This window comes from Trachemys scripta, chromosome 8, assembly GCF_013100865.1.
Source record: "Trachemys scripta elegans isolate TJP31775 chromosome 8, CAS_Tse_1.0, whole genome shotgun sequence".
Taxonomy (NCBI): Eukaryota; Metazoa; Chordata; order Testudines; family Emydidae; genus Trachemys; species Trachemys scripta.
The window spans coordinates 186,695-214,036 of NC_048305.1; the positions used below are offsets into that span (position 1 = coordinate 186,695).

Below are 27,342 nucleotides of genomic sequence, written 5' to 3' on the forward strand. Positions count from 1 at the left end.
ATAGGGACAGGGGAGGGGAGTGCAGGACCACATGGGAATGGGTGTCTGAGTGGGGATGGAGGGACATGTGTATAGCAGGTGCAAGGACACATGGGAGTGCAGGAACACATGGGGACAAATGTGCTGACTGAATGGGCTAGGGGTCCACCAGCATCTGCGGGGGGAAGCTTCCTAACAATCTGTCTCTCCCCCCCTCCAAAAAAAACTTGTTCCATACTTTTCCCACCCATACCCAACAATCCTCCAAGTTCACACCCAGGCTCCTTCCCAGCAATTTACTTCCCTCTCCCTCAGTGCCTCCGTTACCCTCGACTTCTCCAAGCCTTTGCACTGCTTCTGAAGGGTGCAGGAAATACAGTTCTGTAGTATATTGTAGTTTAAATCAGTTACTCAAGAGTTCTGTATTACTATGCCTAGTAAGGAATCTATTTGTCAAAAAATATTTCCTGAATCTTTTTTGTTGTCTGTGTCATTACAGACATACTTACTGACAGGTATTTTGAAATAAATGACCAAAAATAATTGAAACTGGTGTGATTATATTGTGTTATTTTGACAAATAAAATATGCAGAATTTTAAAATACTGTGTGCAGAATTTTAATTTTTTTTGGCGCAGAATTCCCCCAGGAGTATTATTTCCAAATATAGCATTAGTGAGACCATTACTTGAATACTGTGTCCAGTTCTGGTGTTCACACTTCAAAAAGGACCAAAAATTTGGATAAAGGTTCAAAATAGAGCTAAAAGAATGATTTGAGGTCTGATAAACATGTCTCATAGTGGGAGACTTAAGCTCAATCTATTTAGTTTATCCAAGGGAAGGTTAAAAAGTCAGTTGATCATGTTATACAAGCACCTTCATAGAGAGGAGATTTCTGATAGCAGATGGTTCTTTAATCTAGCATTAGCATGGTTCATAATCAATGCATAATTTGGAAGCTGAAGCTAGACAAATTCAGACTTTAGAAATAAAGGCACACATTTTAAAGAAAGTAATTCGCCACTGGAACAATTTAAGGTGATGGACATGGTGGATTCTCTATCAGCTGAAGTCTTTAAATCAAGACTGCAGATCATACTAAAAGATATGCTATTGCTCAAAAAGAAGTTTAGACTTGATGAAGAAACAACGGGGTAAGATTTTAATGGTTTGTGTTATGCAGGTCAGACTAGATCATTGTCCTCTTTCTGGCTTTAAAATGAATCTTTTCTCTCTATGAATCTTTCCAGAAGAAGGGCTATTCAACCTTAATTTGCCACCCCCGTATGCATTATGACAACATGTATCAGTGGCTGAACATACTATGTTTTAACTTGATTAAGTTTTGCACTTAAAGCAGAGATTCAACATTAGAATTCAAAATCATCTTGACAAACTAGAGAAGTGGTCTGAAATAAATAGGATGACAAATGTCCTTCAATTAGGACAAATGCAAAGTACTACACTTATGAAGGAACAATCAATTGCACAAATACAAAATGGGAAATGACTGCCTAGGAAGGAGTACTATAGAAAGGGATCTGAGGGTTATAGTGGATCACAAAGTGAATATGAGTCAATAATGTAATGGGAAGTGATCCTGTAGTTGAGAATCCTCCTTCCAGCAGATGTCATGGTATCCTCTCGCACTGAGGATACCCCTCCTGGGGAGAGGACCACAGTCATTAGGAAAGACAGGAAATAGTAATGGGGGATTTGACTATTAAAAATATAGATAGTTGGATTTGAGATGACTGGGAGAACCGCATGGTTAATTGCCTGACTGGTGCAAAGGTTGTGGACCTCTTGAGACATCTAAATAGACACATGTGCAGTGCTGGGGAGAAGCTGGTAGTTGTAGTACAGGTAGGTACCAATGACATAGGGAAAGGTAGGAGAGAAGTCCTGGAGACAAAATTTAGGCTGCTACGTACGAGATTCAAGTCCAGGACCTCCATGGCAGCATTCTCAAATGCTTCCAGTTCCATAAACAGGGCCAGTTAGCCAGGCAGAACTGCAGGTTCTCAACGTGTGGATGAGACTATGGTGTTGGGAGGAGGGATTCAGGTTTATTCGGAACTAGGGAGCATTTTGGGAAAGGAGGAGTCTATACAGGAAGAATGGACTCCATCTAAACCAAAACAGACCCAGACTCCTGCCATGTAAAATTAAAGAGGTAATAGAGGAGTTTCAAAACTAAGGGTTGGGTGAAAGCCACAGGTGTTGAGGAGCATACGGTTCGGACAGAAACATCCCTCGGGGTGGATTTATAATAGGATATAGAGTGTCCCTTTAAAAGATGATAGGATAGAAGTTGATAAAGTGCAGACGGGAACTGAAGAGAAACAGTCAAACAAAAAAGAGTCCCATTCAACTGCATCACTTTAAGGCAGACAACTAAATATTGATAGATTTCATAAGTGTTTGTATACATATGCTAAGATATTAAGATGGGTGAACTTGAGTGCCTGGTATTAAAATGAGAATATTGATATGATAGGCATCACAAAAACTTGATGGAATCAGGATAATCAGAGGAACACGGTAATACCCGCGTATAAAATATATCGGAATGACAGCATAGGTCGTGCTGGTGGGAGAATGGTATTATGTGTGAAAAAGCATAGTCAAATAAAGTAAAAATCTTGCATGAATCAAACTGCTCCATAGAATCTCTATGGATAAAAATTCCATGCTTGAATAATAAGTGTGTAACAATAGGAATATACTACTGACCACCTGACCAGGATGGTGGTGGTGATTGTGAAATGCTTAGTGAGGTTAAAGAGGCTACAAAAACAGAAAACCCAATAATGGAGGATTCAACTATCCTCATATTGACTAGGTGCATATCACCAGAGAGTGGGATGCAGAGATAAAATTTCTAGACACGATGAATGACTGCTTCTTGGAGCAGCTAGTCCTGGAACCCACAAGAGGAGAGGTAATTCTTGATTTAGTCTTAAGTGGAGCACAGCATCTGGTCCAAGAGGTGAATATAGCTGAACCACTCACTTATAGTGACCCTATTGTAATTAAATTTAACATTCTTGCAGAGGGAAAAACGCCAAAGAAACCCACTAGCATTTTACTTTAAAACAATAAGGAAACTAGTTAAATGGAAATTAAAAGGAACAGTCACAAAAGTGAGATACCTGCAAGCTGCATAGAAATTATTAAAGAACACTAGAGAAGGCTCCAACCAAATGTGTACCCCTAATAATAATAATAATAATAGTAAATAATAATTATTATAGTAATAAAAGAATAAGAGGACCAAAAAAATGCCACCATGACTACACAGAAGAGTAAAAGGGATGGTTAGAGGCAAAAAGGCATCCTTTACAAATTTGGAAGTCATATCCTACTGAGGAAAATAGAAGGAATATAAACTCTGGCAAGTCAAATATAAATATAATTAGGCAGGCCAAAAAAGAATCTGAAGAGTAACTCACAAAAGACACATAAACTAACAACAAAAAATTTGAAGTACACCAGAAGCAGGAAGCCTACCAAACAATTAGTGGGGCCACTGGACAATCAAAGTTATAAAGGAGTACTCAGAGAAGACAAAGAAGCTGCAGAGAAGCTAAACGAATTCTTTGCCTCTGTCTTCACTACAGAAGATATGACAGATTCCCAAACCTGGGCCATTCTTTTAAGGTGACAAATCTGAGTGACTGTCCAAGGATGAGGCATCAATAGAGATGGATTTGAAACAAACTGATAAATTAAACAGTACTAAGTCACCAGGACCAGATGGTATTCACCCAAGAATTCTGAAGGAACGCAAATGTGAAATTGCACCACTACTAACTATGGTATGTAACTTATTGCTTAAATCAGCTTCTGTACCAGATGACTGGAGGATAGCTAACGTAATGCTGATTTTTAAATAAGGCTCCAGAGGTGATCCTGGCAATTACAGGCTGGTAAGTGTAGTCAATTGTTTGTTGTGTGTGTTCTCTTTGCATGCTGCACTGGCTCTGGTCAGATAGCCTGTACAGCAGACTCCGACTGAACTGCCCAGAAAGACCACAGACTTGGTTCCGTAGCGAAGGAAGTTGGCCAGGTTTATTGTCAACAAAGCATGGTCCTAGCTGCCCGGATGAATGTCTACAGTTACACTAGCACCAGCACATATATGCTATGGACACGGCTCAGTGAATGGCAGGACTTTCCATTCCCCCCTCGCCTGGACAAAGACACCCCCTCTGAAACCCTTCTTTTTACACTGATACAAACAAGTTATGTATTATCCCTCTGATGTGGCTAGTTACCACCTTTTATCTTAGACATGTTGATTCTATCAAAACAGCTCTATCCATTACGGTGTCATCTTGACTTTATCTTTAGGAGGGGGTCAGTATGTCCCTGTGGTCTTCAGGGAGTGCATTCATACCATACTTGGTATCGGGGTGTCCTGGTACCACTCTTCTGGAATGTGTTTACATGAATGTCCTGTGCCTAGCACTTCTTAGGAATGTTTGTGGTTTTGCAATACCAGGCCTGTTCTTGCCAGGTCCTGTAAATGTGCAAGCAAGCATATTATGTAACTGGGCCTGACTTCTGCTAACTTTGCTTTATTTCATTGGGGCCCAACTACTACTTTAGTTCAGGCCTCATACCAGGCCTTATGGCTCAGGTGCTCTCTTTCCACAATAAGCATAACTTCAGTACCAAGCAAACTGGTTAAAAATATAGTAAAGAACAGAATGATCAGATACACAGATAATACAGTATATGTTGGGGAAGAGTTCACACAGCTCTTGTAAAGGGAAATCATGCCTCACCAATCTATTAAAATTCTTTGAGGGAGTCAACAAGCATGTGGACAAAGGAGATCCAGTCATATAGTGTATGTGGACTTTCAGAAAGCCTTTGACAAGGTTCCTCACCAAAGGCTCTCAAGCAAAGTGAGCAGTCATGGGATGAGAGGAATGGTCCTCTCATGGATCAGTAACTGTTTAAAAGATAGGAAACAAAGGGTAGGAATAAATGGTGAGTTTTCACAATGGAAAGAGGTAAATAGCAGGGTCTCACAAAGATCTGTACTGGGACATATACTGTTCAACACATTCATAAATGATGTGGAAAAGGAGGTGAACAATCAGGTGGCAAAGCTGGTAGATGATACTAGACTACCCAATATAGTAAAGTCCAAAGCTAATTGCAAACAGTTACAAAGGGATCTCATTAAACTGGGTGATAGGGCAACAAAATGGCAGATGACATTCAGTGTTGGTAGGTCCAAAGTAATGCACATTGGAAAACAATCCCAACTATACATACAAAATGATGGGGTCTAAATTAGCTATTACCACTCAAGAAGTAGATTTTGGAGTCATTATGGGTAGCTCTCTGAAAACATCCACTCAATGTGCAGTGGCAGTCAAAAAAGGTAACAATGTTAGGAACCATTAGGAAAGGGATAGATAATAAGACAAAATATCATAATGCCACTATATAAATCCATGGTTCACCCACATCTTGAATACTGCATGCAGTTCTGGTCAACTCATTTCAGAATATATTTGATTTGGAAAAGGTACAGAGAAGGGCAACAAAAGTGATATGGGATAGGGAACAGCTTCTATATGAAGAAAGATTTAGACTAGTGGGAATGTTCATCTTAGAAAAGAGATGATTAACCATTGATATGATAGAGGTCCATAAAATCATGAGTGGTGTAGAGAAACCAATTGTTATTTACCCCTTCATACAAGAACGAGGGTCACCCAATGAAATTAATAGACAACAGGTTAAAAACAAACCTAAGGAAGTACGTCCGCACACAATTCACAGTCAATCTGTGGAACTCATTGCCAGAGGATGTTGTGAAGCCAAAAGTATAATTGGGTTAAAAAAAGAATTAGGTAAATTCATGTAGGATAGGTCCATCAATGGCTATGAGGCAAGATGGTCAGAGACGCAAAGCCATGTTCCAGGTGACCCTAGCCTGTGACTGCCAGAAGCTGGGAGTGGATCACAGAGGATGGATCACTTGAAAATAGCTGTGTTCTGTTCATTCCCTTTGAAGCTTTTGGAAGCTGACTGCTGTCAGAAGAGAGGATACTGAGCTAGATGGACCATTGGTCTGACCCATTATGGCCACTCTTATATTCTTATTTACTGTTGCAAAAAAAGGGAACATCATTCTGGGATGTAGTAGCAGGAGTGTTGTAAGCAAGACAAGAAATAATTCTTCCACTCTACTCAGCACTGAAAAGGCCTTAACTGGAGTACTGTATCCAGTTCTGGGCAACCACACTTCAGGAAGATGTGGAGAAACTGGAGAAAGTCCAGAGGAGAGCAACAAAAATGATCAAAGGTCTAGAAAACATGACCTATGAGGAAAGACTGAAAAAACTGAGTTTGTTTAATCTGGAGAAAAGAAGACTAAGGGGAGACATGAGAACATGAAAGTATGTAAAAGGTTGTTAGAAAGAGAAGGATGATAAACTGTTCTCCGTATCCACTGAGACTAGGACAAGAAGTAATAGGTTTAAATTGCAGCAAGGGAGATTTAGGTTAGACATTAGGAAACACTTCCAAACTGTTAAGAGTAGTTAAGCACTGAAACAAATTACCTAAGGAGGTTGTGGAGTTTTTAAGAATAGATAATACTTAGTTCTGCCTCAGTTCAGGAGGCTGGACTAGATGATCTATCGAAGTCCCTTTCAGTCCTACATTTATGAGACTATGATCTGATCTTATGTATGAGAAGTATAGCATATAGTTCCCAAGATTACCTTGAGTAACAGAATTAATTTTCTGAGATTTTATAAGTAAATTTGTTAATTAGATTGGGAATTAAAATTAAAAGTAAGCCTTTTAATAAATTTTGCATAGTGACAGATTTTTCAGCTCCTAATCTCAATAAGAACACCACAGACTCTTCACACTTCCCAAAAAGTTACTCATTTCACTATAGTGCAGTCTTGAGTTCACTTCCCCCCCACAGAATTAATGGTGATTCTTTCTGTTATTCTTCATAATGGAAACTTTCTCCTTCAGTAGAGGCTGAAGGGTGCAATGTTCTACTTTAGAGAACTCCAAGAACTCCCTACCTTCTTTCAAAATGGTGATCATCTCCTATTGTTAATGGGACTAAAGTCACAGTGCCCTCACAGTTGGTGACCATTTTGAGAAGGGTACATTTTGTCTCTCTCATCGTTCTCAATGGGATGGAGTGTCTCCAGCTGTTCACAGCATAGGGGCAGACCATCTTCCCTGATGGTACCTGTTGGCTTCAGTCCCATTGACAACAAAGAGAGGGCAGACATTTTGAACAGGAATAACTGAAAATTTCAATTATTAAAATAAAAGAAAGACCATTAATCCCTAAATATCTTCTAAAAAACTACCCATTGCACATGACACACAAAATGAGTTACACCTAGCCAGGGACAGAAAACACAACAAAAAGAGGTTCTGTAAATATGTTAGGAACAAGAGAAAGATTAAGAAGGCGAGCTAATAGCGGATGACATCAAGAAGTGTTTAAAGCCTGGTTTGCTTCAATCCTTACTAAAACGGTTAATTGTGAACAGATACTGAACACAATATTAACAAGAAGGAAGATAAGCCGAAGTAGAGAAAGAATGGGTTAAAGAATATTTAGATAAATAAAAATCAGCAGGGCCTGATAACTTTCATCCTAGGGTACTTAAGGAACTACCTGAAAGAATCTCAGAACCGCTAGCGATTATCTTTGAAAACTCATGGAGGATTGGTGATGCCCCAGAAGACTGGAGAAAGGCAAACAAACAAACAGAATATGTATCTTTGAAAAGGGGAACAAAGAAAACCCGGGGAATTATAGGCCAGTCAGCTCGACTTCTATACCTGGAAAGAAACTGGAATAAATTAAACAATTCTTAAACACCTAGAGGATAATACGGTAGTAAGCAACAGCCAGCATGAATGTGTCAAGGGAAAAACACAAAACAAAAACAGGTTTGACATAATTGCCTTCTTTGACAGGGTTACTGGCCTAGTGGATGGGAGGGGGGAGCAGTAGATGTGATATGTCTTGATTTTAGTAATGCTTCTGACATACTCCATCATGACAGTCTCATAACCAATGTGTATGGTCTAGATTAAATTACTATAAGGTAGGTGCACAACTAGTTGAAAGACAACACTCAAAGAGGATTTATCAATTGTTCATTGTCAAACTTTGAGGGCACATTATGTGGAGTCCCATAGAGGGGTCAGTCCTGGGTCTAGTACTATTCAGTATTTTCATTAGTGGAGAGTATGCTTATAAAAATCTGCAGATGACACCAAGCTGGGAGGGGTGCAAGCTCGTTGCAGGACAGGAAGCTCTTCAAACATCATACTTCGTGTCACAGTGAGTACTGAAAGCAGCCAACCTTCATAACTGGGAAAACAATGATTACACCCTATGTCTTGAATATCAATATTATACTGGGATCTCTATTGCCAGTCAATTCAAAGCTATTTCCCTCTCCAATTATGCAGTCAATTGACAAAACCATGACATGGCTGCAGATGTTCAGGAACAGCGGTTTATACTGTTCAGGGCCAATATTTCTCAATACAACTGTATGAAACTACATGTGCATTTTCCCCTAGCTATCATATATACGGTCTTAGTGGGAACGAGCCATAGAGGAGGACTGCCTGCTTTACAGTGGACTGAGAGCACATGGTATGGGGGGGAAAGGGTCTTTGAAGCTTTGCGACAATCGTCTTTCCAGAAGAGTTGGGTTGGCAATGATGTGTGTATTTGCATTAATGGTGCTCAAACTACAACAAAAAACTGTAACCTTGTTACTAGAATCTTGCTGATTGCACTCCAAGCCATTTGGACTCCCTGTTCAATTCCCTGGGAAGTTTTTGAGGGAAGACAGATGCAAGTGAAACTGAAAGAGGCTGTAAAAGTTGTGAATTTTAATAAAAAAGCCTAGTACAGGCCTCTTTGATATCGTACATAAAGAAATGGGTACTTGACATTGGCCTTTCTTACTCCATACTGAACTTCATTGGCTTTCATGTAGCAAAGCTTTTAATTGAGTGTTTGAAAAGCAACAATAGATTTTTCTTGATGCATTTGGCTCTGCTCTTGTGAATATTTCACTGACTAGCACTGGCTTGCACTGAATGCTTCTCTTCAGGAGCAGAATTTTGTGCCCCTTATTGCTAACTGTCAGGGGAGCTTGGTTCAGTACCTGTATGGAAAAGGTTGAGAACCACTGTTTTAATCATATGAATACTGCATGGCGTCACCACCAGGCACTTAAACAATCTTAACTGTGCCCTATCTGTGCATTTGAAGAGCAGCAGTGAAAACTGCCAATTCTCTGAGGAATACGAAGAAACCATAATGCACCTCTCGTCACAGTGTTGCTAGGGAGAGTATGTGGTTAAGGAAAATGGGGTGAGCATAGGACATTCCGTCCTTACCCATGAAGTAATCCCTTTGCTTTGAAGCATGTGATGATCACCTGCATCATCTTAGTCTGCAGAACTACATATATTCTTAGTGTCAATATTTTCAGAGCCTTTTAAAAATCTATTCACAACTATTGGCCTTGGTTTTCTGTGGTAATGAACGCCTCTCCCTTTTAACACATTCCATTCTTCTCTCCACCAATGGCAAACAACTTAAGTTGTTAAGACCCCATCTTCCCTAACTGAAGCAAAGTTCAAGTATCCTACTATAAATATTAGACAGGCACTGTCTCCTTGTTCTTCAGTTGCATTATCTGTCTGCCACCAGCCGTCAGCATAATTTGAGTGCCTTTCACATAAAAATCAACAGCAACAGCTAAGTCCATAGTGGATTTCATGGAACCTCTGGCTTTTCTTTTTGTGGTAAAAAGTCCAGTTGGGGTAGCGTTTTTGGTTTTGATTGTTTAGGTTTTCTTCATTAATTTTTTTGGGAAAGAGGTTTGTTGGAGTTGTTTGTTTTAGTAGAAGGGTGTGTGTCAATGTGGTGTGTCGTTCTTTGGACAGAAAGGTGTTTTTAAAGAGGAAAGTTTTGCATTGTTTCTCATGACACTCAGATTCTAGATTTACCTAATCACCTCTAGAAGTTAGTCCCATAGCTGGATCTTCACAACCAACACCAGAGATAAAATGGACTTAAATAAAGCAGGACCTCTGAGAAAAGACTGCTTCTAAATCAAGCTTTTATGGAGAAGCAGTACCTAACTAACTGCTTCCTCCCTCGCAGAATTTCTCCACGACTGCACCAGATGAAGCCCCATAAAAGTAACAACTGTGTTAAAACTTACAGCTCTTTTGAAAAATAATGCTTTTGCTTCTACCACATGTTCCAAAATAATTCTGTTGAAATATAAATAAAACTGATAGACCCTAAGGAATTCCCCTTAGAACAGTCCCCTTTGCAGGAAAAAAGGCAGGAAAGACAACATTACTCACCGTGGAAGCTGCAGAAAAGACTGGAGGAAAAGGGATTCCTGTATCTAGTGGGACCTGGGGCAGCTTTCCTGGCCCAGAGTGTAGCAGATCTCTGAGACTGGAGCCTTCAGCTTTGTTACTAGATGCAACTGGGCCCAACAAGAGACTATTAAACAATTTGGGGGTTAATGGAGAAACCTTTGTACTGGAGTTGAAGGAATCCAATCCAAAGGGCGAATGGGATTCTTTATTGAGCACCGATCTCAGGGATCCAGCTTCTGTAAGGAAGATAAATCACAACTGGGTGAGACAAACATCATTAAAGATCCACAAAAGGGAAAGTCCTGTGAAGAGGACTGTCCAAGTATTATCCTCCAATATAACATGGCTATAATCCTGTGACAAATCACAGTACAGTTTACCTGGATGTTAAGGCTCAAGAATGATATTGTACAATACTGGATGAGGCACTGAGGTGTCTTTTGCAAATTTAAGCATCCTGTTTCAGCTATGCCTCACCAACAGCCTTAATACATCATGGTAGGTTAAGAATTTGAATGGTCCAGTAGATGATTTGGACCTGAAGTATTTAATTTACAAGGAACTGCACTCTTGTTTGAATCAGATGCTCACCAACTAATGCTTTCACCTTCCAAATTAGTTCTGGATTCTTCTGAATGAACAAAGAACCCTTTTGCAGGATTTTAAATGCAGTAGAGAACACTACTGTTGATTAGGCCTATAGAACTAAGGAAACATTTGTGAACATGAAATTGAAAAGCGAAAACAGAAGAGATTTTCTGGGATTGTTAAAAAAATGTCCATCACAGATAACCATGAACAAAATATAAAATTGTGTGCTATAATTCCTGTACTTCTAGCTATGTACAATATACAAGAGCTAGCCCAGCCTGTCTTGAATGTAATGCTGCCTTTGTGAATAGGTCACACTCTTGACAGTTATATCCTGTAAGATATATATTTCTGCAATGAAGCGTTTCTTTCCTGATGTGTAAGTAGGTAGGTAGGTGTGTGTGCGTGTGCGTTTAAAAATCTTCAACTGGAACACCCCTTCCTTAAGCATACCTTCAGCCTCTAGGTGCTTAGGAAATGCACTCTTTATATTGCAAGCCAAATACCAACATTAATTTTAGCACCGGTTTCCCTAAAGTAACTAATTCTTATCTGAAGTGAATGTTAATTAGACTTTACATCAGGAGATCATTTCTACATACTCACAGAAAAGACACAGCATATGTAACAGAATGGGTACTGGATAAATATGTCCACCCCTCCAGCCTCCCTCCCCGCTCCCATATCCCTCCAGCTCCTGCATGTATGTTACTTCACAATCTCTTTCAGGAGGTTTCTACATGGTTAACCCCTATTTAAAGAAAAAAGATCCAAAGAGGCAAGTGCAGAGGAACGACCCTGGTCTTCCCTAAGCACTAGGGACTCCCTCCAAAGATGGTAACCAAGCAGCACTCCTTTGCTACCAAACATTAAGGGGGAGATCTTTTCCTCACCTTTTGTTTCTTCTTTTGCTTTTTGTGTTGCTAAATCTGCAAGCCAGTGCAAGGCTGACGAGGGGGATGTTTCTGGACACAGTGGCCTGCTAGATTTTGTTTCAGTGGGATTGCTGGTTGGCGAGGTCTCTGTTTTCGCAGACTCCTCAGTTCTTCCATCTGTGGCCTCAGGTTTAGGATCAGTGTCCATTTCTAGCTGCCCCAACCCTACTGCCCCTGCCCCACTGGAGAAGGTGCCCTCACTTCCAGAGGCTGATGCACCAGGATTTATACTGGGAAGCTAAAAACAAAAAAGATCACATGCTGCAGTCAAATGCTGACTTTGGGAAGGGAATTACATTTTTGACGGACCGGGGAAAAAATTAACCAGACAACAACAATATGACATGGTGGGCTGTGAGGCTGGTAGAAGGCTGAATACATTTCATCTTAAAAGAATGTGGAGATTATTGATTTTCTAACTCCAAAGCCATGAAGATTCTTGAAATGGCTTGAAGACCTTCAAGATTTGAATGTTCAGTGACCAATCAGATCTGTACTTTTATGAATGATAATCTGGGACAGGCCTGTATGCATCCATCTCTATCACCTAGCACAGTGGAGCCCCAATCCCAATAAATATGGAGATTGTGGGGAGTTGAGAAGGGCAAAGTAACATTGCAACAACTCCCCCCCCCTTTTTTCTTATCCACTCATCAGCTCTTGCCACATGCTTAAACAGTCCTTGCTATAAAGAGCTCACCTTTTATCATATGCCAAGGACAATGGGGTTCAGATACCTAACTGGGGTCTTTAAGTGCTACACTAACACATGATGATATATTTATGAGCAGTCTTTTTGCATTACTTTGTGTTTTTATTTTATGGAATAGGCATCTCGGGATAGGTGCCCACAGTCCCATTTTAGAAATCTGAATAAATATTTCATACTGGCAATAAAACACAGGCACATGTGAAATGCCAGACTGATCAGACCCACACTTCATCTAATCCAGCATCCACTGATTTAAACAAAGGCATTATACGATTTTCTATACTATTCTCAATCCCATTCCATTCCTGCAGCTTCACATTGAGCGGGGGTTTTCATTAAGTGAATAGGAAATAATAAATGCCTCTCTCTTATGTACTATTTTTCATCAGCAGATCTCAAATCACTTTACAAAGGTAAGCATCATTAACCCTCCAGTGGCCAAGTCAGGAATAGAACCAGAACTCCTGAGTTCCAGTCCAGTGCTCTATCCACTAAAGCAGTGCTTCTCAAAGTGGTGGTCCGCGGACCGGTGCCGGTCCACGGCGAGTTTCCTCATAAGAGCGTCAAATAGGATAATATGGCACCGGTCCCTGGCACATTGGGGAAAAAAATTGCCGGTTCCCCACAACAGACAGCTTGAGAAGCACTGCACTAGACCACACTGCCTCTTCACTGAGCTCTACAATGATACCCAGGTCCCTCTCCAGAGGGATTTAGTTTTAGAACCTTGTAAGGTCCATTGCAGTTTAATTTTTTCCCCACAACTTGCAGACATTGAGCTTCATTTGTCATCATGCTGCCCATTCACCTAGCGTGGTTAGCTCTCAACTTCCTAACTATCTTCTCTGACTTATTTAAATAACTGTTACAAGAAAATTTTGCTCTCACTACTCACTCCCCTTTCCAGATCATTAATAAAACAAACACTGGACTTATTACAGAACCTTGTGACACCCTGATGTTAATTTTCATCCTGGCAAAAGATTAACTATTTAATCCCACTCTGACTTATGACAGTACTGTAGCTTATTTCTCATTAATTATTATTTTCCTTGGCTGTCTCTTGAGTGGGACTTTATCAAAGGTCTTTTGAAAGTCTAAATAGTTACATCAACCGCTTCTCCTTTATCCACGACTGTATTGAAACAGAGAATTCTAACAGATTAGAGAGACCGTTTTTCTTTACAGACACTGTGATAGTTAGACTATTCTATCATGACTAAGGCTGCGAGTTTGTCACGGAGGTCACAGATTCTGTGACTTTCCATGACCTCTGTGACTTCTGCAGCGGCTGGTGCGCCTGGCCTGGGAGCCGCCCGTGTAACTCAGGCAGCCCTTGGGCCAGTCTCACTGGCTGCTGCTGGGGCAGTCTCGAGCCACCACGCTCCCCTCTCCCAGCCGCAGCATTATTTTGGGTGTGGGAGGGGGCAGGGACATGGGATGTGGTGAGGGCTCTGGACAGCGCTTACTTTGGGGGGCTCCCCGGAAGCAGCAACATCCCTCAGCTCCTAGGCGGAGGCGTAGCCAGGCAGCTCTGCGTGCTGCCTCTGCCTGCAGGAACTGCCCCAGCAGCTCTCATTGGCCACGGTTCCCAGCCAGTGGGAGCTGTGGAGCCAGTGCTTGGGGTGAAGACAGCCTGTAGAGGTGCCTGGCCACGCCTCTGCCTAGGAGCTGAGGGAGGGGGATGTTGCCACTTCCGGGGAGATGTGGAGCCAGGTAGGGAGCCTGCCAACTATTCCCATCCCGCCCCAGCACCTGCGGAGGTCCCGGGCTGTGCACTGCCGGCCCCGCTGCCCCCAAGCACCCGTGGCACCCCCGGGCCACTCCCTAAGATTTAGTCAGGGGTATATAGTGCAAGTCATGGACAGGTCACGGGCTGTGAATTTTTGTTTACTGCCCGTGGCCTGTCCACGATGTTTACTAAAAATACCCGTGACTAAAACATAGCCTTAATCATAACCAATATTATACTATTCTATTTTTAATTATTGTTTCAATCAATTTGCGAAGTACAGATATAACACTTACTAGTCTGCAATTCCCCAGGCTGCTCTCAGACATTTTTCTTAAATAGGTACAACGTATTTGCCACCCTCCAATCCTCTAGGACTGTAGCTGTTTTTAATGAGAGATTACATATTTTTGCTGGGTGGCCTAGTGATTTATTTTAGATCGTCAGTTTGTCCCAGCATCTTTTCTTCTGACATCTCTGTCTCAGATAATACCTCACCTTTATTGCCAGAAAAGAGCAGGTTTGAAGTAAATATCTCTAATATGCACTGCAGAGAAGACTGATGCAAAGAAATCATTTAGCTACTCAGCAATACCCTCATACTGTTTGGCACTTCTAATACGCCTCTCACATTTCCATGATGTACTTTATGCTCATGTTTAATGATTTCACTAGGGTCAGATTTTCAAATGTGGAAGGATTTGGTTGGTTCAAATAGCCTCTCTAATGTACCATTTAGCCATAATCGTTTATCCCTTGGCTTCTTCATTTCCTTTTTGTTCATCAGTACACATGCCTTTTGAGACGTATTGTTTTTGTAAGTAGCATCTATGTCACCTCTAAAGTTAAAAGTAAAGGAAGTAAAAAACAGTCTTTTTGATTAGCCTTCTCATTTTATTGAAGTCTCCCTTCTTAAAATTTAATGTCATTTTTTGATACCCTTTCTCCCCCTAGGATGCTGAAGCTACCTAATTATAATGTGGTCACTATCACTTAGTAGCACTACTCCTTCTTGAATTAAGTCATTTGTGTTACTTAGAATTAAATAGAGAATAGTGTCTTCAAGAACTATCTATTCCAAGAAGCAGTCAATCATTTCAAGTGTCAAGAATCATTTCTCAAAATTTTGTCCTGCTGTGCTATTTTACTGCTTATATGTGGATGTTTGAAGTCCCCCATCATCATTATCCTGCTAATTTTATCAAAGAGACAGCAAAATCTATGCATATGTCAAATCAGCATAATATTCCAGAAAGCCATGAGAAATAAAGGAAATGCATTATTGCATATTCCCCATTGTACTTTTCCTTCAAGGTTTCGGCAGAGATACCATAAGTCTTTTACCGTAACTTCTACAGAAGAAAAAACAAGCCTAGCACAGACATCCAGATAGCAAAGATGGGCACAACATGCTCCTCACCTCAACAAGTTTCTGGGTGCCAGCAGTAGCGATGCTCTGCGATAATCCTGATTGAGTCAAGACATCCAGCAGAAACCACTGAGATTCTAAGCCCCATGTTATACAGAGGTCAGACTAAATGATCTAATGGTCTCTTTTGGCCTTAAAATCTATGAATGCAATATCCAGTGTCCACAAAAGATCAAGAACAGGAATACTATCCACGGATTTCCAGCTCACGTACCTGTGACATCCCATTTGTGACAGCAGGTCTCAACACAGATTTGTTTTGCCGGTTAATACATGGACAGTTAGCTTTAATCCCCCATTTGCCTCTGGCTGCATGTACCATGTCTCCTATATTGTAAAGAGCTAGGAAGAAAGTTACAAGTTTTAGTACATATGTCCATAAAAACTATAAAGTGAAGCCTTGACTGAACTTCAGGACCAGTTTTTCCCCCTAGTCACAACAAGAATCCTACATTTTAAGGCTTCATGATCAAGATACACGTGTTAATCTGATAGTGCTGCATAACTATGTGCACATACGACTGCCTTTCAAAATCCAGTCAGAGACATCATTATAAAACTGAATACTTATATTTTCCTTCAGAGGACAAGAGCACTAGTACTGTCTTCTCAAATTAAACTGCATTTGGTTCATATCTTTTGAAAAGACTTCTGAAAATTAAAACAAGAGTCATGTGCTTCGTATCTGCAAATCTTAGGAGCAGCATATTGGAAATGTTTTATCACCTTGTATTAGCAACTCATTCTTATCTGCACTATTTTTATCTTTTTCTCCCTACCTTCCTCCAAGAGAATGTCTTCCCCCCACCCCCAATATTACTGCCTCCCTGATCCCTCCCAAATAAGGAGACAACTAGAAAACAAAACGATCACACCGCCTCCTCTCCTGCCTCCCAAAATAGGGAAGAAGATATCTGGAAACCAGAAGGAAGCTGTTCATGTATTACCTGTTCCAGGGATGATCTGTGTTGGCATAAGATTCTCTGGTTCATGGGACTGCCCCTTTGCACACTTCAACCATGAGAAAACCTCCTCATCACCAATCTCCTCTGTCTCTGAAACGGACAGAACCAGATCATTTACTACCCTACAAAAGTCACTGAAGCTTTACAGTGCAGCAAGCTGTTTCTGTATTTATTTCTTCACTGCAACAGTTAGCTCAAGTTAGGCCTGATTTATACTTAAAATTTAGATAGACATAACTACATTGCTCAGGGGTGCATTTGGCATAGTTATGCTAACCTAACCTATGGTGTAGGCGCACCTAGGTTGACAAAAGAATGCTTCCATCAACCTAGCTACCACAGGGATAGAAAAACTCCTTCCATAACTGTAGAAAGCATCTGCTACAGCACTACAAGAGCATTGCCACAGCGCTGTAGCTGTGCTGCTGTAACACAAGACTTGAATATACTTGTTACTCCACTCCAGCTAGCCTAGCTTGCATATCCTGATTGAGCAACCACCCTACAAAAACACTCAAGTTGCAGAGAGTGATCTGATTAGCAGCTGATGAGCTGTTGTAACTCAAACTGCTGAATCTCCACAGCATTACTAGCTGTAATTTGCTTCCCCTGCACTACAGGAACCAGCTGGTTTGAGTTCAAAGCACTATTTAAGCTAGGTATTTCTGCATGTGGACAGCAGTCTGGTTAGTGGCAAAGCTAAGTTATCCCTTGAGCTAACAATGCAGTGAAGACAAACTATGTGACTATTTGTTGCTTCAGTTTAATCTCAGGGCTGCAAAGAACAATGGATTAACCACCTCCCAGTTTTGGCGAGCACAAAGTTTTGTGAAATGGTAACCCAGGGATATGCAGTAAAAGTCAATCAGTACAGAACCCACATCAACTTCCTGGCTCCCACTTTGCCCACTCCAATTCATACAAAAACAAAGCTACTAAATCATGTTGCTCTGAGCACAGCACCCCCCTTTAGGTAAGTTCCAGCTTCTTATTCTAATCTTTAAAGCTCTTCATATTCTATCCCTTGCTGCTTAATTTGTCATACTCCCATTCCTCCAAAGACTGCCAGCCTTGCCCATCCATTTGTCTACTTCTTCCCTGCTGTGCCTTACACATAGAATACCTTCTTTGAACTAATTTACAAAGCAGCTACCCTTCCATCTTCAAATCTCTCAGAATCTACTTCTGCCATGATACCTACCAGATGCCAGCCAACTAACGATGACTGGGTTGAAAGGCAGTCTGAGACACAAGAAGTTTATTTTAAAAACCTCATTTTGAATCATCAAGTTGTACTTACCATATCAGCCTATTCAGCCGTAGGAATTTATAGTTACCCCATTCCTCTATCTCCCATTTCATACTCCACTCATGGCATCGTATCTTAAATTTAATTGCAAGATCTTTTGGACAGGGATAACATGTCTAGTCTGTTTGTATAGACTAGACATGTATAGACTTTTGACATGGCACCAAACATTCTCTCAGTCACATGTTCAGGATCTAATTGTTTGCCATATGTGGGGTCATGAAGGCATTTTCCCCTTAGGAATGATTGGTAGTGACCTTGGGAGCTTTTCACCTTCCTCTGCAGCATGTGGGTCACTTGACAGGATTATCTGAGTATAACTCAATTAATTTCCTGACTCTGCAGGGGCCTCAGGCACTGTGCAGCTTGGATCCTCCTATTCTCTGCTTTTGGCACATAATAGTTTAGTCTCCTGTAGGCGAAGATATTTTGGTTGTTAAGTTTAGTGTGCAGGTCCTGGGTGGGGTTGGTGGCCTGTGATATACAAAGGTCAAATTAGATGATCCATGCTGTTACGACTGCCGGCAGAGGCACTTTCGCCAGCTCGTAGCAGTAGCGGATGCAGGCAGTGATCCAGGATGAATGAACAGCTGCGTTGACTTGCGAAACAGCTTTGTCCTGTCAATGTAGATGGCCAGCGCCCTCCTGACGTCCAGGGCACGTAACCTGCGTTCCTATTCTGATTTATGAGGCTTCGGGAAGAAGACAGGCAAGTATATGTCCTGGCCAGTATGAAACTTGGAAATTACCTTGGGCAGGAATGCTGGGTGCAGCTGCAACTGCACCTTATCCTTGTAGAATACCATACGGGTGGTTCTGAAGTAAGCGCCCTGATCTCAGACACCCTGTGTGCAGACGTTATCACAACCAGAAACAAAACCTTCCAGGAGAGAAGAGGAGAACAGGAAGCCAGAGGCTCAAAGGGGGGCCCCCATGAGCTGCGACAGCACGAGATTCAAGTCCCCCTAGCACCCTGTGGTCCGAGGTGACCCACAACCAGATTGAACGGTAGGGACGAAGACGCTGAGGAAAGAACAAGGCGGATCTGAGGAGCTGACTGGAACACACCTTGAGCGCACCTTCAAAATGAGCGCTTCTGGCCCCAAGATGCTTTGCCGGGCTGGGGTGCACGGGGGAGTGGGAGGAGGAAGGGTGGCGATGACTAAAGCTTGTGTCTCTATCCCTTCTCCTTGCAGACCCCTGTCCAGGCTGCCAAGGCCTTGGCAGCGGCTGGAACTGCTTCCTCGCTGGCGTATGCAGTGGCGTGTGCAGACCCAGGCATATGCAGTGACGTATGGCAGACCCAGGGAGCGAAGGGTGGCCAGAGTGTCCTTTAGGCCATGCAGCCTTGCATCACTCTGCTCCACAAAGAGACCATTCTCATCAAATGGAAGAACTTGAATTGAGGCCGGCATTTCCTGCGACAAGCCAGCAGTCTGAAGCCAGGAGCTGCACCTCATGACCACTGCCGATGCAACCACCCTAGCCAGCAAGTAGGACACGTCCCACGCCATTTGGAGGGAGCATTTTGCTGCTGCAGTACCCTCCTTCACTAGGGTACCGAACTCCTGGGCCAAGTCCTGGGGTAGGGACTCCTTGAACTTATGGGAGTCCCAAGTTGCATCTGCCCAAAAGAGCCTTGTGGTTCGCCACCCAGAACTGAAGGCTGGCAGTGGAATAAATCTTCCTCCCAAAAAGGTCCAGTCTCTTGGCCTCTTTATTTTTGGGGGTCGAACTAGGGTGCCCATTTGTCCTTCTCTTTGGCCGCGGAGAGGACCAGTGAGCCTGGAGTTTACAAGTACTCGAACCCTTTGGCTGGGAGGTGGGAGGCATGGACGATGGGGTTTGTCAGAGGGCCTTTAAGACCCCCATCATGCATCATGGGCAGGAGTAGATGCCGAGAGCGCCTGTTCAGCCATCTCCTCCACCTCCAGGCCCATCACTTCTCAGCCATCCATCGCAGCAGGGCCTGGTGCTCTTGGAGGCTGGTACTAGTGGGCCCCACCACCACCTCGTCCGGGGATGAGGATGAGGACTGGACCATTGGGCACAGCCCCGGGGCACCATCCTCCATGGGGAAGGGGGTTTTGGGGTGGGCACTCGCTCATCTACCCTGACCTCCAAGTACACTTCGTGCACCAAGCCCCACGTTGCCAGTGCCATCAGCTGTTGCTCCGGTGCAGCAGCCAACGAATGGTGCAAAGGGGGCATCGGCATCACTTCCTCTCCACCCCCTCAGCTGTAAGGGGAATGAGGCTGGAGTCTGCCACAAAGTATTTGTAGTGGCTTGAATCATTTTAATGAGTGGCAATGCCTCCCTGGATGGCTCTTCAGGGGTTAATGTGTCCACCATGGGGACCTCAGACTCTACCACCTCCTCAGCCTGTAGCCCCATGTTATGGTCAACCCTGCGCAAGTTCCTGGTATGCTCTATTATCAACGGGAGGGGTGGCCCAGTGGACGAAGACTCCGCCACCGCCTGATCCGGTGAGGACAATGACAAAGTCCTAGGCAGTACGAGGCCCTCCTGTCCCTCTGGACACTTTCTGCTTGGTACCGTGCTGTTCAGCGCTGACAGTGATCTTGGTGCCAGTGGTGGAGCCAGGACCCGGACGGGGCTCTGCACCGTGGAAAGAAGCTGTCTCAGTGCCTTGAGGCAGGGGATGGTGCCAAGGTGGTAAAGGGGTGCGTCCTTCTGAAATTACAGTCCCTGGAGTAAAGTGCCCTGGGCCTGGTGGTATGACCATAGGGTCCAGAAAAGCCATTGCATAGGCTCCTGCCATGGCACCATCCCCACCTCCTGCCTGTAGCGGAGCCGCTCTGATCAGTGACGACTGCGCCTAGAATAGTAGGAATCCGCCTCCGAATCCAAAGATGAGGAACCTGAGCATGTAGACCACGGGGGTGCTAAGCGGAGAAGGTGAGTGGTGCCTCATCATTGCAGGCTTGCCTCTAGATGGCGCCAGGTCTGTCTTGGCTGGTGGGGGACTGCGAAGCCGTCATGGCAATCAAGCCCCTGGCCGCCTCAAATGTGTCCAGGGTGGAAGGGAGCACACTCTAGCAGGAGAATCCAACAGCATTCGACTCGCCGGACCCCTTTGCAGGCCCGAAGTCAATAGTGCTGACTCCTGTGAGACCGGCGGCAGATGCCCCTGCACGGGACGCACACCAGTGGCACTGTTAGACCCAGCTGCTCTCACATAGACCCATAGCTCTATACCTAGAGTCCTTCCTTGGTGCCGTTTCTCTAACGGATGCTGGAGTGCTCCACACAGAGGTGCTCGGTGCAGAGTCCTGCTGGCCCGGGGCCAGCTGAGGATGGAGGGCTGCCTCCATAAGGAGTTGTTTGAGCCTGAAGTACCTTTCCTTCTTTGTTCTCGGGCGGAACCCTTTGGAGATCTTGCAGTGATCTGGTCTGATGTGCCTCCCCCAGACACTTAGGGCAGCAGTCATGGCATGGCTGTGGCAGGTACCGCACAGCTTAAACCCTTGGGATTGAGGCATGCCCCCCACTTCTATTTAACTAACTACTAAGACTAACACTAACCAATGAACTATTTACAGGATAATCAAAAGTCCGATCACTAGGGAAAATACTTGCCAAGGCAAGAGAGACATGCAGTTCTTACAACTGTCAATGGCAGTAAGAAGGAACTGAAGAGACGGTGGGTCAGCACGGACCTATATACACCACCGTAAAGGCTCGATTCCAGGGGTCTCCACACCCAACCCGACAGGTATCACTAGGGGAAAAACCTTTCAACGACTGTGCACGCAGTGCATGCACACCTACTTGGAATCAACATGAACAAGCATTCGAAGAACAGGGAAGATAGGATGGCAGCAGGGGAGTACAGGGCAGAACAGAACAGAACAGAAAAAACCTCCATTCTGCCAAACTCCTCCGACCTCTCACACCAGTACTCCCTAACTCACCCTTAAAAACCCCAGCTAGTTCTCAGTAAACTAGGCAGTTAAAAGGGGTATGGACAAATCTGGTACTCACCGCTACGTGGACGGTTCTTCCTCAGCCGGTAACAGTCCAGACAGACTCCAAAACCACATTTGCGACAAACCCAATGAATATTGAAGAGGGTTGTCTCACATACATCGCACATCTCCCTCACACCACGGACAGCTCGCTTCCAGGCTACTTTCTCTACAAAGAAAAGAAGGAACATTGCAGGAATGAACGCTAGGATAATGGATTGTACAGCCCAGTGCGTAGCCCCACATGCTATCTTCAAGCACAGGACAGTCTTCGCTAGAGTAGGTCTCAATGAAAAAGCTATTTGGGAGTACTGAAGGAGATCTGTGGGCAGCAAAAGCTTCAAATACAATGCTTTAATTCCATTTCTCCCAAGTAAATTTGGAAATATCTTAGAAGCGCCACAGATAGAACCATTCATTGAGACAAGACTTCCTGAGAGGGGAGTTTGGGAGAGAACAGTTTGACATCAGACAGACATCTGCAGTAGTGATCATGTGACACTTATTTCTACCATCGGAAAAGGGGGAAAAACTAAGCCTCTAAGAGCTGTAAGAAGCACAGGGGTATTTTGTGCGATTCAGAGAGTTTCAGCAAAAGATAAGAGAACTTACAGAAACTACTGTGAAACTAGAAAACCTCATATTAATTACTATCTGTAAATAAAGTTTAAAACCCTCTATAGATGACAAGCATAGGATTTTAGTAATTTAGTAATCATAGACCTAGCAGCTTCCTGGGTTTTCAGATGCTGACAGATCTGTAGGAAAAATTCCCTCCAACTGGCTCCTTTTCCTCCTTTCCCCTATGGCCATCCTCTGCATACCCATGTAATGGGTTAAACCCCCTATATCACCACAGGAATGGGGCTTCTTCTTGTGCTGGCAGAGCTAGATCACAGAATCATAGGATCTAGCATAGCTCAGTCTGTCAGCCAAGCCAGGCCCTGCTGGGTGGGGGAAGTGGCATGTCCCTTCCCCTGAAGATCCTGGTGCTCTTCTGGGATGGGGGCTGCACAACGGGGCCACCCCCTAAAGATAGCAAGATGGGAGGATACAGACCTTCACTTGGGGGGTGGGAGAGGGGAGGAGAGCCACGAGACAGCAACACATTTGTTTCAGGTTTCAGTGGGTGGTTTGTTTGTTTGTTTTTTGGGGTAGGGGTGGGGGGAAGGAGGGAACGGCACTGGCCAAGGGTGGGTGGGGTGAGGGTGTTCCAGGAACCTTATCCACTGACTGGGACCTCACTGGTTAGGCAATAATTTCTCTCATGGGACAAGAGGCAGCAGTATTTTCACTCTCTTCACTGTCGCTAGTGAAAGAGGAAGCAAGAAGATCCAGAGAAGGGTGGGGAGTTGATCTGAGAGAGTCAGCTAGGTATCAACAAAATGAGTACTTCACCAGGACTTCAGTCTTTTGTTTAGGTGGCTGGAAGTCAAGAGTTCCACCTGCTGCACATGTTGAAGGATAAAGTTGTCTATCAGCATGTGTAGCAGCTCCGATTTGCTGCCCTTCCCTTTCAGGTAGGGGAAAGGCAGCCAATTGGTGGAGATTTCTCCACAGACTAGACGTGTCTATGAGGAAAAGCCGTAGAATTAGCATGTCTGGGGGTGTGCGCGCATACGGAACCAGTGGATGGGTGACTAAAGAATGAACTGTATCTGGGGAGTACATACAATAGGCATATGAGGCGGGCATGGGTGTAAAACTGCTAATATGTATCAAAATTGATGAGCATTTATCTGAATTCATTTAAATATAAACTAAAACCTGTAGGATTACAGTTTGTAAATGTTGGTAGGTGTGTCAAATAACTTTGCCTTTTTTTTTTCAAAATTGGAACATACTATGTAAATCTAGGTAACATTTACAACATCCATGCTAAAAATTATGCAAAAAAAGTTACAAAGTGAGAGAAAACCCACTGGTGCTAACTCTTAAACAGAGAATATATTTAATTACAAAAATACTGTTTCCCTTTTTCACAAACTCAATTTCTTGAAATTTTTTCTTTAACAGGAAGGCTCTCTCTTTATAGTTTCTGCCAAAAGGTAAAGCTGATTTTGTAAGTGTGAAGAAAATTTTGAACCATTTGAGTTAAGGAAAGTTACACGTTCTTTCTTAGGTTTCAGAGTGGTAGCCATGTTAGTCTATATCAGCAAAAAGAACGAGTAGTACTTGTGGCACACATTGTGACTAACAAATTTATCTGGGCATAAACTTTTGTGGGCTAAAACCCACTTCATCGGATGCATGCAGTGGAAAATATAAGGTTTTTTTTCCTCCTGCTGATAACAGCCCACCTTAATTGATTAGTCTCGTTATAGCTGGTATGGCAACACCTGTTTTTTCATGGGTGTGTGTGTGTGTACACACACACCCCGAACATGAAAAAACGGGTGTTGCCATACCAGCTATAACGAGACTAATCAATTAAGGTGGGCTGTTATCAGCAGGAGGAAAAAAAACTTTTGTAGTGATAATCAGGATGGCCCATTTCCAACAGTTGACAAGAAGGTGTGAGTAACAGTAGGGGAAAAAATTAGCAAGGGGAAGTAGTTTTACTTTGTGTAATGACTCATCCACTCACAGTCTTTATTCAAGCCTAATTTAATGGTGTCCAGTTTGCAAATTACTTCTAACTCAGCAGTTTCTCACTGGAGTCTGTTTTTGACTTTTTTTTGTTGGAGTACTGTAACTTTTAGGTCTGTAATTGAGTGACCAGGGAGATTGAAGTGTTCTCCGACTGGTTTTTGAATGTTATAATTCTTAACGTCTGATTTGTGTCCATTTATTCTTTTGCATAGAGACTGTCCTGTTTGGCCAATGTACATGGCAAAGGGCCATTGCTGGCACATGATGGCATATATCACATTGGTAGATGTGCAGGTGAACGAGCCTCTGATGGTGTGGCTGATGTGATTAGGTCCTATGATGGTGTCCCTTGAATAGATATGTGACGGAGTTGGCAAGGGGCTTTGTTGCAATGATAGGTTCCTGGGTTAGTGTTTTTGTTGTGTGGTATGTGGTTGCTGGTGAGTATTTGCTTCAGGTTGGGGGGCTGTCTGTAAGCGAGGACTGGCCTGTCTCCCAAGATCTGTGAGACAGAGGGATCATTCTTCATTTTTATGGCTGACTTAGAACAACGCTTCCTCAGCTCTTGTCCCCTAATGCCCCTACTCTACTTGCGCTACATTGATGACATCTTCATCATCTGGACTCATAATCGGCTCAGCTTTTTCTTGGGGCATTAGAGGCGGCAAGATGGGGTGAGATGAGGGCTGTACTATGTTAGGGTGGTGCAAAGGAGTGAATTTTGGTTGTACAGGCAGTCAGCAGTGGATTCAAGAAGTTCAGCCATTAAGAAATCACAATAAATAGTATATGCATCCATGATCAATGGCCCAAAGTCTTACTCGATCCCAAAGTAGAGCTGCCTATGTGAACAGTAGATTACATTCATTTCTATTTTCTCAGGATCTTGGGTCAGGCAGTTGCTGAAGGAAAATAATTTTTGCTTTCCTTATTTAATATAGAATTAACAGTTTCTGGCAATGTATTTGTTCTTTCACACGACAAACTGCTCTGACGGAAGAGGGAACTCCCTGAAGATGGTCTCAGTTTCTCTCACACTCTAGAGGAAGAAACACAACCTCTTTGAAAGAAGGAAAGTAGAAGTGTTACAACGAGGATCAAAATTTATTCCTTCAGACTAGGGCTGTCAATTAATTGCAGATAACTCACGTGATTAACTCAAAAAAATTAATCAGGATTAAAAAAATTAATCGCGATTAATCAGTTTTAATTGCACTGTTAAAACAATAGATTACCAATTGAAATTAAATATTTTTGATGATTTTCTATAGTTTCATGTATATTGTATTCTGTGTTTTAATTGAAATAACACAGATTTATTACAAATTTGCACTGTAAAAATGATAAACAGAAGAAATTGTATGAGGAATTGAAAAATACTATTACTGTAGTGCAATCTCTGTCGTGAATGTGCAACTTAAAATGTAGGGTTTTTTTGTTGTGGTTTTTTTTTTTTCTGGTTGTTGTTTTTTTTTTTTTTTTAAACACACATAATTGCACCCAAAAACAAAACAATGTAAAACTTCCTACAAGTCCACTCAGTCCTACTTCGTTTTCAGCCAATCTCTAAGATAAACAAGTTTGTCTACATTTACAGGAGATAATGCTGCCTTTTTCTTACTTGCAATGTCACCAGAAAGTGAGAACAGGCATTTGCATGGCACTTTTGTCGCCGGCATTGCAAGGTATTTACGTGCCAGATATGCTAAACATCTTATGGCCCTTCATGCTTCGGCCACCATTCCAGAAGACATGCTTCCATGCTGATTCCACGCTTGTTAAAAAAAAAAATAATGCATTAATTAAATTCGTGACTGCACTCCTTGGGGGAGAATTGTATGCCTCCTGGTGTTTTACCTGTATTCTGCCATATATTTCATATTAGAGCAGTCTCTGATGGTGACCCAGCACGTTTGGTTTTAAGATCATTTTCACGGCAAATTTCACAAAACGCAAACAAGGTACCAATGTGAGATTTCTAAAGATAGCTCAGCACTCCACCCGAGGTTTAAGAATCTGAAGTGCCTTCCAAAATCTGAAAGGGATGAAGTGTGGAGCATACTTTCAGAAGTCTTAAAGACCAATCCTCCAATGCGGAAATTACAGAACCTGAACCACCAAAAAAGAAAATGAACCTTCTGCTGGTGGCATCTGACTCAGATAATGAAAATGAACATGCATTGGTCCTCACTGCTTTGGACTATTATCGAGCAGAACCTGTCACAGCAGAACGCATGTCCCCTGGAATGGCAGCTGAAGCATGAAGGGACATATGAATCTTTAGCACATCTGGCACGTAAATAGCTTGTGATGCCGGCTACAACAGTGCCATGAGAACGCCTGTTCTCACTTTCAGGTGACATTGTAAACAAGAAGCGGTCATTATCTCCTGCAAATGTAAACAAACTTGTTTGTCTGAGGGACTGGCTGAACAAGAAGTAGGACTGAGTGGACTTGCAGGCTCTAAAATTTTACATTGTTTTATTTTTGAATGCAACTTTTTGTACATAATTCTACAGTTGTAAGTTCAACTTTCATGATAAAGAGATTGCACTACAGTACTTATATTAGGTGAACTGAAAAATACTATTTTTTTTTTACAGTGCACATACTTGTAATCAAAAATAAATATGGAGTGAGCACTGTACACATTGTATTCTGTTTTGTAATTG

The 27,342-nt window shown here is 42.7% G+C and overlaps 1 protein-coding gene across 1 annotated transcript in view; it reads right to left on the reverse strand.

The window, feature by feature from the left end:
• The window catches only part of KDM3B (lysine demethylase 3B), a 103,206-nt gene that overhangs the window by 17,737 nt on the left and 58,127 nt on the right, over positions 1-27,342 (reverse strand). Inside the window, exons 11-15 of the mRNA XM_034780458.1 lie at positions 22,095-22,247; positions 16,762-16,869; positions 16,029-16,156; positions 11,900-12,179; positions 10,395-10,651 (exon numbers count right to left, since the gene is read on the reverse strand). Coding sequence (XP_034636349.1) covers positions 10,395-10,651; positions 11,900-12,179; positions 16,029-16,156; positions 16,762-16,869; positions 22,095-22,247 — 926 coding nt within the window. The remainder of the gene's footprint in view (positions 1-10,394; positions 10,652-11,899; positions 12,180-16,028; positions 16,157-16,761; positions 16,870-22,094; positions 22,248-27,342) is intronic.